Source organism: Cherax quadricarinatus, chromosome 36 (assembly GCF_038502225.1).
Source record: "Cherax quadricarinatus isolate ZL_2023a chromosome 36, ASM3850222v1, whole genome shotgun sequence".
NCBI lineage: Eukaryota > Metazoa > Arthropoda > Malacostraca > Decapoda > Parastacidae > Cherax > Cherax quadricarinatus.
Window position 1 is genome coordinate 22,617,491 of NC_091327.1, and position 12,923 is coordinate 22,630,413.

Genomic DNA, 12,923 nt, shown 5'->3' on the forward strand with positions numbered 1-12,923 from the left:
AAGAAACCAGTACTGCAATGTTCATATACAATCTTCGTTGTTTCACTTAGCGTGGGTAGTTCTGAGGACACACTAGAGTATGGTCTATCTCTCCACGCCATGACTCCCAGAGACTGTCTCGATCATCCGGCCCACAGTGAGAGACACCCACAACAGTCTCCCTCTTACGGCCAGGTCGGCCGTCAGCGAGCACACTCACACTACAAAGAGACAGGTGAGCTTTGTACCTCAGGGAGACAGGTGAGTTACTCTCTACACGTGGCGAGTGAACTCACTCACACTACTAGGTATCCCATAAGTCCAGCTTCCTCACCCTTCCTCACCCTCAGTGATTCGAGAATTAAGTCCCTGTATCGCATAAGCCTAGCCCCTTCTATCTCAATGGTTCGAGAAATGTATACCTATATCACACAAACCCAGCCCCATCTACCTCAATACACGCAAAAGAAATAATGCTTAATGCGGCATAAGTTGCCAATGCTGTAAAATATCAACATTACAGATGTGAAGCCAGTCACATGGACACTGATATCCTAGTTTCCTTAAAAAAAAAAAATAGCAAATTGGCGTCTAAACAATCCTAAACTAGTTCGAACCCTCCACTAAAATACATTAGTTTGAATCTTCCACTGGGATAAACCGGTTTGGGAAGTTTCAAGTCAATTTGAAGAGACATTGTTTGGTTATCACAGAGACCAACGTTCTAAACCGGAGCAGCACTATAGTTATTGACGTTAAAGATATGAACTTGATCGGACGAAGCTTTAACAAATTATCACAAAGAAACCAGTACTGCAATGTTCCAGTTTGTTGAGTAAAGTTCTCCAGCTGGAACCTACACAGTCCACCTTTTCTTTAAGATGCGCCAGCATTTCAAGCCTATCGTCTACACATGAACATTTAGGTTGCACGTAACCTTGTCACAGGTCACGAATACTTTAAACCTTTCAATAGAGATTATGGTAAATGCTCAACAAATATATGCTGATTGGACACTTAGTTGTGTATATATCCTATGTGGAAAAAAATGAATAATTTATGTGCTATTTACGCAAACTTAAGGAAAACCGTATTTACTGTCCTTTTTTTTGGTTATCTTCGGTAATTTACACTATGTATGATGACTGTTGTTATGTGTATCTGTGCCAAAATAAACTTACTAAAGAGACACAACATACATAATTAACTCCTGCACATTGTGTCTTGAAACAAACGTAATAATAATACTTTTTATTGTAACCTACAGAGATTGCTTACATAAGTAACCGCAACCGTGGGGAGTACAGCAGCCGACCTAAGTCACTGCCAGGAGGACAGCCCGTGCCTGCTGCTGCTGCTGTTGCTCCTACTGCTGCTGCTCCTGTTGCTGCTGAGGCTGCAGAACACAGGGTGTGGACGGAGGACTCCAGGAAGGACACTGGCAGTCGCCCTCACCGCTCCAGAAGTCGCACAAGAGGTATACCTGAAAGTAAAGATATGTAGCAGGTATAACCATGCGAGATGTGTAGCATGATGGTGAATAAGACACATGTGCAACAACTGGGTGTCTTTATTGTGAAACATTTTCTTACACATTAGACTTCTTCAGTCAAATGCAAAGAAAGCAGCAGTATTAATAAAATAAAGATGATGTAATCAGTCCCCTCGACCTCGAGGAAAAAGTTTTTAAGGTGGTCAGTCCCTCAGAAACTTTATATATTTGACAGAAGAAGTCTACTGTGTAGACGAAACGTTTCATCAATATACCCAACTGTTGCACATGTGTCTCAGTCTTCAACTTGTCAATATTTTATACCATTTGCAACAGTGTGTTGGTGGTCGACTCTTATAAAAATGCTCTATTGTCCGATTTTTTAAACGTGATTGAAAAAAGTGCGTTGAAAACTGATGAGGACTTTCAACGCCTTTCCACGTGTTATTTATATTTAATCTTAAATGTCTTTTTTTGTAATTATATTTGTAAATAATTGCACTGTAGAGAGGGGCTTCTTTGAGAGAATGGATGTAATACTAACCACATGACTTCTGTGGGTGCTGGTGGCTCAGCGTGGGTTCTGGTGGCTCGGTTAATAAAGTCCTCACACACCGAGAGACTGGGGTTCAGTTCCGGGCACGGGTGAAACATTGAGCACGTTTCCTTATACCTGCTGCCCATGTTCACCAAATAATGAGTATAAACACCTGGGTGTTTGTCGACTACAACAGTCGACTAACACATAGATTAAGGAAACTCAATGGAAATAAGAGACAATCCTGGATGACACACTCGCTTATCCAGGGTCTCCAACTCTCCGGGTTAACAGTCCCAACAATTGTTATCTTGATTTACGAAATCGTAATAACACTATTACAAACAACTCACGGAACGGGTTGGGATTGAACCCATGGCGAGGGAGTCCTAATATTAGTTTGTTATCTTCTGTGATGGACATTGTGAGGTTGTCATAGCCTGACATAGATTGTCATCAGCGTTTTCTTTGACTTCTGCCCAGATTTTTGGACAGACTGTTTTATTTGGCCGTTTCTTCATCTACCATCCAGTTAATTGGTCACTGGTAAGAACTTCAATCATCCCTTCGCTTGTTTCTGCTTTGCATATAGTGGGAGAGTTTCACCCAAAAGTGTTTTCAATTTAAAAGTGCCGAGATCGTGTTTGACGATTGATTTTATCTGTAGTAAGATTTGTTGGGATTTTTAACCGGGAGGGTTAACCACCCAGGATAACCCAAGGAAGTTAGTACATCATCGATGTCTGATGTCAACAAGAGTACAGTAGAATAGATGATACTTAATAATATTTTGGGGACGTGACGGTATATGCTGGTTTTGTTGTTCGTTTTGCATTCTGTGACTGTCTCCATTTTTGGTTTATAGGTCGTATATGAGTCCACAATCAATTATACACCTAGAGATGCATTTCTCTAAGAGTATATACGCTGATGTTTTCTAATCTGTCAGCGTGTATACCCTGAGAGTTTGCTTTAATCTCTGTTTCAGGAATGAAAGTATTCTTGCCTGGTGGTGTCAAGGTTACGTGCGGCCTCACTGACCATCCAGCTTAAACAAAAACTTACAGCACCGAGGCTGGAACAGATGTTAAGTCACAACTTAGTCGTAATTTGACAATGGTCTAAGAGGGACCGAAACGTCGTCACAAGGTTGCTCTTCTAAGAGCGGGTATTTGGTAAACTGACTCTAGTGTAGTCGATAGTCTTTAAACCCCATGAAGCATATTTATTATATTCCCATAATGTGTCAGCAAGTATACTTTCTATTTATTTTATTAATATATTAACGTTCATGATATTAAGTGTTTAACTTAACGTACGAGGGACTGAAAGTGATGTGATAAGTGTTGTATATCTCACTGGCTAGTCTGGTATACCTGAAGGAATATATCTACCTACCTGGAGGGAGTTACGGGGGTCAGCGCCCCCGCAACCCGGTCAACCAGGTTGTGGTGATTGACTGACGATTTCATCCTTAAAATGATGTGATATTTTCTCCGAGGAATATTTAAACTGTCTCTCCTAAGCGTCTTTACTCGTCTGATGCGTTTTACAAGAAGCACAGACTGTGTATATTATTAAAAAAACTGGAGAATGAGTCTTCTGCTAAGCTTCAAGCTTTCGGTACTGGTGTTTCATGATCAACGCAGACGGAGGTATGAAGACTGAGTGGAGTGTCACAGTGAGATGGATCTCTCAGACACTTAATATACTAGCTAAATTTTCTTTATTTTTTTTTTACTCGGTGTGAGTTGGACCCGATCAGTTTGGGCCAGTACTCACCTTATTGTGCTTACCTAATTGTGGTTGCAGGGGTCGATTCATAGCTCCTGGCCCCGCTTTTTCACTGGTCGCCACTAGGTCCACTCTCTGCTTCAAGAGTTTTAACTTTTCTCTTCTTAACGCTATGTTTGGATCCCACCTCAGCTACATCACTGTAGATTGTTCCACTTCCTGACAACTCTATGACCGCTGCTGTGCTCCTTCCTTCTTGAGCGGGTGTGAATTAGACATAAGAACGTAAGAAGGGAGGAACACTGCAGCAGGCATACTGGCCTATACTTTGCAGGTCCTTGTCAAATCCAAACCCACTAGACATGGGCCATTAAGCCTCCTGCAGTGCTCCTTCTTTCTTGTGTTCTTAGAGCCCGAATCATTATGATGGCCAATTTAATGTGAATTTCCACCCAGGAACAGACGCTACGAGGCGCGACTCAAGCACGGAGAGTAACGATGCTTCGTCTCCCGTACAACAACAACAGCGACAACACTACCAGCATCCACAAATGCCACCCAAGCCACACCATCAGCTCCATTCACAGCAGTTGCCCTTGCAACAGCAGCAGCAACAGCAGCAGCAAGTAGCAGCAGCAGGAGTGCGAGTAGGGCCACACCCGCTGCCACCTGTCCGCCATGCCAGGTAGTCTCAGGTAGTAGTGACTGAGCTATGTAGGTGGACCGTAGCTGACGCAGCTCGCACCACACCCTTCAACCCTCCTCCATCCTTCCATCTCCAGTCCTTATCCCTCCTATATCTACCCATCCTTCCATCCCCATCCCTCTCTCCAACATCTCCATCCCTCCAACATCTCCATCCTTCCCTCCAACACCTCCATCCCTCCAGCATCTTCATTCATCCATCTTCATCATCATCTTCATCCCTCCTCCTCCCTGCTACACTCCAAGCTCTTCATTCCTCCTCCCTGCTACACTCCAGGCTCTTCATTCCTCCTCCCTGCTACACTCCAGGCTCTTCATTCCTCCTCCCTGCTACACTCCAGGCTCTTCATTCCTCCTCCCTGCTACACTCCAGGCTCTTCATAACTCCTCCCTGCTACACTCCAGGCTCTTCTCTGCTACACTCCAGGCTCTTCATTCCTCCTCCCTGCTACACTCCAGGCTCTTCATTCCTCCTCCCTGCTACACTCCAGGCTCTTCATTCCTCCTCCCTGCTACACTCCAGGCTCTTCATTCCTCCTCCCTGCTACACTCCAGGCTCTTCATTCCTCCTCCCTGCTACACTCCAGGCTCTTCATTCCTCCTCCCTGCTACACTCCAGGCTCTTCATTCCTCCTCCCTGCTACACCCCAGGCTCTTCATTCCTCCTCCCTGCTACACCCCAGGCTCTTCATTCCTCCTCCCTGCTACACCCCAGGCTCTTCATTCCTCCTCCCTGCTACACTCCAGGCTCTTCATTCCTCCTCCCTGCTACACTCCAGGCTCTTCATTCCTCCTCCCTGCTACACTCGAGGCTCTTCATTCCTCCTCCCCGCTACACTCCAGGCTCTCCATTCCTCCTCCCTGCTACACCCTAGGCTCTTCATTCCTCCTCCCTGCTACACCCTAGGCTCTTCATTCCTCCTCCCTGCTACACCCTAGGCTCTTCATTCCTCCTCCCTGCTACACCCTAGGCTCTTCATTCCTCCTCCCTGCTACACCCTAGGCTCTTCATTCCTCCTCCCTGCTACACTCCAGGCTCTTCATTCCTCCTCCCTGCTACACCCTAGGCTCTTCATTCCTCCTCCCTGCTACACCCCAGGCTCTTCATTCCTCCTCCCTGCTACACCCTAGGCTCTTCATTCCTCCTCCCTGCTACACCCTAGGCTCTTCATTCCTCCTCCCTGCTACACCCCAGGCTCTCCATTCCTCCTCCCTGCTACACCCCAGGCTCTTCATTCCTCCTCCCTGCTACACCCCAGGCTCTTCATTCCTCCTCCCTGCTACACCCCAGGCTCTTCATTCCTCCTCCCTGCTACACCCCAGGCTCTTCATTCCTCCTCCCTGCTACACTCCAGGCTCTTCATTCCTCCTCCCCGCTACACTCCAGGCTCTTCATTCCTCCTCCCTGCTACACCCTAGGCTCTTCATTCCTCCTCCCTGCTACACTCCAGGCTCTTCATTCCTCCTCCCTGCTACACCCTAGGCTCTTCATTCCTCCTCCCTGCTACACCCCAGGCTCTTCATTCCTAGATTGTTATACATTGCATGCTGGAGGCTGAATATAAAAAATATTATGTTATTAATTGTATATAATACCGTCCAGATGATGAATATGACACATACCTGGATGTGCAACACTTGGATATCCTTATCGCACGAACGTTTCGCCCACACGACAGACCTCTTCAGCCGAACATCTGGAGGGACTGACTACCTCCTACCAAGGTTGAGGGACTGATCACGTCAAATGCCACATCTGTCTCCAGTGCTATATTCGCCTGTATTAGACTGATGAAGTCTGTCTGTGTGGCTGAAGCGCTGCAACAATAAAAATACCCAAATACTGGTGGAAAGTATTGTTACATGATGAACGATCCACTACTCAGACTCAAGTTATATCTTTTAAAAGTTTAAAATATACTCTAAAATGAGGCTAGAGCGAAAAGGCCTAATTTCAGAATTTCAGATTTCACCATTAAAACATTGGTTCAGTAACTGGTAAGATGATAGGTTAGGTTAGGTAAGATTCGTCAGGAAGCAGGACAAGTGTTTCCCGACGCGGGTCTTAGGTATACCTGGAGTATACCTGGAGTATACCTGGAGAGGGGTTTCTGGGGTCAACGTCCCCGCGGCCCTGTCTGAGACCAGGTGTCGTGGTGGATAAGGGTCTGATCAACCAGATTGTTCCTGCTGGCCGCATCCTGGGACACTGACCTAATTTGCACGAAATGCTCAGCATAGCAAAGGGCTTTCTATATAGTAGTATGTCACTGATGTCAGCTATGGTCTTTATGCTATGTACATGTACTTGTAGTAAGTAAAGATATTATTATTATTATTATTATTATTATTATTATTATTATTATTATTATTATTATTATTATGATTATTATTATTTACGGAGGCAATAGAACATAAGGTAATCAATTCCTCAACCTGGAAGACAGTGTTCAGTACCTCAGACTTGATGAACAGTACTGAACACAGACTTCCGGACTGAGGGACTAATTACCTCTTCTTCTTGTGTTATCTGTGAATAGTTCTGCAAGATTGATTATATCTCTTATCTGCCACTGTCTTCGTAGATTATCTCTGCCAAGAACTGGTGGTCATTGGTTGGCGAAATCTGTTCCAATGAAGACACCTCAGAGTTACGAAGGTGCCTGATTCCTTCAGATTTCAGGTTACTTTCTCAGATTTCATTGTTACTTTCTAGATTTTTTGTTGCTTCCTCAGATTCCATTGTTATTTTCTCAGATTTCATTGATACTTTATCAGATTTCACATGACTATCAAATTTCACGTTACTTTCTCAGATTTCATTAATACTTTCTCAGATTTCATTAATACTTTCTCAGGTTTCATGCCACTTTCTCAGGTTTCAGGTTACTTTCTCAGATTTCGGGCTACTTTCTCAGATTTCATGCCACTTTCTCAGGTTTCATGTCACTTTCTCAGGTTTCATGTCACTTTCTCAGTTACTTTCTCAGGTTTCATGTCACTTTCTCAGGTTTCACGTTACTTTCTCAGATTTTATGTTACTATCTCAGATTTCATTGTTACTTTCTCAGATTTCATGTCACTTCCTCAGGTTTCAGGTTACTTTCTCAGGTCTCAGGTCACTTTCTCAGTGCATGATCCTCACCAACATACTTCCCACTGAAGCATCACTGATCCTCTTGGATCATCAGTCTATATATTAAAACATAACAGTAGAATGATGCTCCATCGATTATGCTCTGAATGCCCTTCAAGGTCGGGCGAGTGTGCTTTGATGCTGGCGAATGGCTCTTGATCCAAGGAGTCTGAGCTTCCTTGGATCAAATCTGATTATCCCAGTCACAAGTAATAATGAAAATAATAATAAACTAATAATAGTAATAATAATAATAATAATAATAATAATAATAATAATAATAATAATAATAATAATAATAATAATAATAATAATAATAATAATAATAATAATAATAATAATAATAATAATAATAATAATAATAAAAGATAATGTTTCCTTGACATACTGGCCGTCTCCCCCCAAAAAAAGAGGAAACGCATTAATCCTGATTCATTCAATACCTATCGTGCCAGAGGTGGGTTGAGGTCACAGTTGAGGTGCCCCTCAAAACAGCAACTTGCCCATCCCTTCCTTCAGACGATGTACTTCCCTCCTCCAGGACTCAAGTCTGGCTACCAGCTTCTCTCTGAACCCCCACGTAAATGTTATTCATTTCACTATAACGTTGGTAATGATGTTATGGTTAATTAATACGTTAAAATATTTTATCAAATATAAGATTTGCTATTATTATTATCATTATTATTATTATTTTTATTATAATTAATAATAATAATAATATTATTATTATTACTATTATTATTATTATTATTATTATTATTATTATTATTATTATTATTATTATTATTATTATTATTATTATTATTATTATTAAGGTGAAATAGTGAACAAGCCTTTCGTATACAACTCTTGGGTATTATGCAGATTTAGTATTACCCTTTGTATGCATACTTCTCACTGTATCTATGTGCTATTTGTTACAGTAAATGTTAAACCAGGAAATACGTGAAATTCCTGAAAAAAATCAGTAAAAAACTCAGAATGACTGAGGGAGAGTCACTGGGTCCACCAGACTGTTGTAACATGGTGTTAGGAATTTCCTGTTTGTCCTCTTTTTCTGTTTGGTGAATTCTTGGTATGGAGATTAACCTCTTAGCGATTACTAGCACTTAACTGAGGTTTTAAGATTACACGTAAATCCTGATATCCCAGGGTTACTGTGACACACACACACACACACACACACACACACACACACACACACACACACACACACACACACACACACACACACACACACACACACACACACACACACACACACACACACACACACACTCAATCAGATAACTGCTGCAGCATATGGGCGCCTGGCAAACCTGAGAACAGCATTCCGATACCTTAGTAAGGAATCATTCAAGACACCGTGTATGTCAGGCCCATACTGGAGTATGCAGCACCTGTTTGGAACCCGCACTTGATAAAGCACGTCAAGAAACTAGAGAAAGTACAAAGGTTTGCGACAAGGTTAGTTCCAGAGCTAAGGGGAATGTCCTATGAAGAAAGATTAAGGGAAATCGGCCTGACCACACTGGAGGACAGGAGGGTCAGGGGAGACATGATAACGACATATAAAATACTGCGTGGAATAGACAAGGTGGACAAGGACAGGATGTTCCAGGGAGGGGACACAGAAACAAGAGGCCACAATTGGAAGTTGAAGACACAAATGAGTCAGAGAGATAGTAGGAAGTATTTCTTCAGTCATAGAGTTGTAAGGCAGTGGAATAGCCTAGAAAATGACGTAGTGGAGGCAGGAACCATACACAGTTTTAAGACGAGGTTTGATAAAGCTCATGGAGCGGGGAGAGAGAGGGCCTAGTAGCAACCGGTGAAGAGGCGGGGCCAGGAGCTAAGACTCGACCCCTGCAACCACAAATAGGTGAGTACAAATAGGTGAGTACACACACACACACACACACTCACACACACACACACACACACACACACACACACACACACACACACACACACACACACACACACACACACACACACACACACACACACACACACACACACACAGGATCCTGTAAATAACAAAAAGGCATAATACCGTGACTGGAACGATACACAAATAACCCGCACATAAAAGAGAGAAGCTTACGACGACGTTTCGGTCCAACTTCGACCACTGACTTTGTCAACAGGTCGGACCGAAACGTCGTCGTAAGCTTCTCTCTTTTATGTGCGGGTTATTTGTGTACAGGATCCTGTACACCGTGTACGTTAGGCCTGTATTGGAGTATGCCAGTCATGTAAGGAAAGTAGAGAAAGTACAAAGGTTTGCATGTCCTATGAGAAGTTAAGGGAAATCGCCCTGACGACACTGCAGGAGTTAAGGGAGATATGATAACGACATATAAAATACTGAGAGGAAGTGACAAGGTAAACAGGATGTTCCAGAGATGAGATACAACAACAAGGGGTCACAATTAGAAGTTGAAGACTCAGATGAATCACAGGGATGTTAGGAAGTATTTCTTCAGTCATAGAGTTGTCAGGAAGTGGAATAGCCAGGAACCATACATAGCTTTAAGAGGAGGTATGACAAAGCTCAGGAAGCAGAGAGAGAGTGGACCTAGTAGCGATCAGTGAAGAGGCGGAGCTAGGAGCTGAGTCTCGACCCCTGCAACCACAATTAGGTGAATACACACACACACACACACACACACACACACACAAACACAATCATTTTATAAGTTTTTAAAGAGGATTTGACTGGATTTCAAGTGCTGAAACACTATTCATTTTTTTTCGGGTCAGATCTGATGGCCTGCCATTCCCCAGGCTCTGCATGACCCCTACAGATTTAGTGTTCCCCAGGAACTTTGATTTAGGTGATAACTTGTCCCACTTTTTGTTACTGTGTGACAAAAACCACTCTTTAAAACCCACCTTGAGTACATAGGCCACTTAGTCCTCCTTAGCGCAAATGTTAGAATCAGTGTTTAATTCTTATAATTCTCAAACATGGATGTGTGACTGGCGGCGCGTCATGACCCGAGCAACTGGGATCATTCTTCCCGTCTTTGTACTCAGTCTTGTTCCAGGTGAGGTGCTGTTCTCACTAGTCAGGGAAAGACACACGTTCCAGATCAAGCATTTACTGGAACAACGTTTTGACCTGTTTAAAGCTTTATCAAGTCTTGTTTAACTCTGCATAGAGATTTATCGAGTAATGTTTATCTAGGCATAGAGATTTATCATGTTTGACTCTATGTAGGGATTTATCATGTCATGTTTGGCTCTATGTAGGGATTTATCATGTCATGTTTGGCTCTATATAGGGATTTATGAAGACATAACGAAACTCGAGACGCAGTTGAACATTGTCACATAAGAGCCGTTGTTTCTTTAACATACATCATTATTCTGGGATCAAATCTAACAACCTCCCATTCCCAGGCGGTGTATTATTCATGCTCCTTGGCGTTTAGCACTTTCCCATGAAGGCTATGATGATATTAATCATTATTAATCGATTATTATTATCATAATCAAAAAGAAACGGTAAATCTAATAGGATCATACAGCTCTCATAATACACGTCAATTTTTACAGAGTGGAAAGTACTTCATCTTCGTCCTCCTCCTCGAGTGAAACTTCACCTCTGACTCCTCCTCGACCCCTTCATCCACCCTCCGCCTTCTCAGACTCCAGGGAGCTCTCCGAGGCGGAGTGTGACAGAGAGCTCTCACTGGCTCAGGCTGGAAGGGCAGCAGGTGACGGTGCGACAGCGGGTAGGAGCGGCGCTCCAGGGGACGTTGAGAACTTAACCACTGAGCTCACGGTATTACTGCAGCGGTACAAGCAGGAACACCAGATGGGACACGGTGTTCAGCAGGAACACCAGATGGGGCACGGTGTTCACCAAGAACAAAAACTCCACCGAGGATCTCAGAAAAATCCTTATAGCATTAATGTTTAACTTTAGCCTTACACCCCCCAACACCCTCAAAAAACCTCCACTCTATAGGAAAGTGTATATATATTTTTATAATTCAAATGTGCATTCTTAACATTCACCTAAATGATAAATAAGGTTAGTTATCATTTTTTTGATACAGTTTAAGTTGTTTATTGGGTATCTATTGCTCACATGTGAATATATATATAAATGTAATTAACTGCAGACAATAATGGTGAATATGATATATAGAGAAAAATCACAAAACAAGTGGGATTCGAACCCGCGGCAAGCGGGTCTTAAAACTCGCACCTCAGTGTGCTAATTGTGGATCAAGTTACGTCTATTTAGTACCAAACGTTTCGCAAAAGTCCAAAGCTTCACCTGAGCAAAACTGTCTCACGAAGAAAGTAATTTCTTGAACCTTGAGAACTGTCGAAGGAAACACCTGCAACATGTGCAACACCTGCAACACCTGAAACATCTGCAACAACTGAAACATGTGCAACTGAAGATGAAGCAGGACTAAGAAAAGACAGGAAATATTTGTGAAGGTATTATAAGAAGGGATGATAAAGAGTAGTCACGGCTCAGGTCTGCCAGACTGTAGACAGTAGTCATGATTAAGACAGGGAAGTACGGGATTGTCTCAATATTATAACGCATGAGCAAAATACACTAACCACAAACACACATGCACTATATATATATATATATATATATATATATATATATATATATATATATATATATATATATATATATATATATATATATATATATATATATATATATATATATATATATATATATATATATATATATATATATATATATATATATATATATATATATATATATATATGTCGTGCCGAATAGGCAGAACTTGCCATCTTGGCTTAAATAGCAACGCTCATCTTGCCATATAGGACAAGTGAAAATTTGTGTATGCAATAATTTCGCCAAAATCATTCTGAACCTAACGAAAAAAATATATTTCACTGTGTTTGTTTAGTATTAAATTATTGTAAACAAATCTAAAATATATTTAGTTGGGTTAGGCTAAAATAAATTGTTCTTGGTATAATAAGGTTAGGTAAGTTTTCCAAGATTCTTTTGGAGCAAAATTAAAAATTATTACCTTAACATTAATGAAAAAATATATCTTTAAACGTATAAGAGAAAATTTTAGAAAGGACTTAATTTTAAATGAGTTCTTGCTAATTGACCAGCCAGTTTTACATATTCGGCACGACACATATATATATATATATATATATATATATATATATATATATATATATATATATATATATATATATATATATGCAATAAGATCACAGTAAACAGGTGATTTCAGAATATGCAAAACAACCACTCTGAAAGAATAGATAAATTTCAAGCGCTTTCGTGACAACTCACATTA

General features: G+C 41.6%; 1 protein-coding gene across 1 annotated transcript in view; it reads left to right on the forward strand.

Moving 5' to 3' along the window:
* LOC128691282 (uncharacterized) overlaps nucleotides 1–12,189 on the forward strand; it is an 85,268-nt gene extending 73,079 nt beyond the window's left edge. The window contains exons 30-33 of the mRNA XM_070091660.1: nucleotides 51–214; nucleotides 1,247–1,456; nucleotides 4,200–4,428; nucleotides 11,152–12,189. Coding sequence (XP_069947761.1) covers nucleotides 51–214; nucleotides 1,247–1,456; nucleotides 4,200–4,428; nucleotides 11,152–11,518 — 970 coding nt within the window. The 3' untranslated portion in view covers nucleotides 11,519–12,189. The remainder of the gene's footprint in view (nucleotides 1–50; nucleotides 215–1,246; nucleotides 1,457–4,199; nucleotides 4,429–11,151) is intronic.
* The last annotated feature ends 734 nt before the right edge of the window (nucleotides 12,190–12,923 follow it).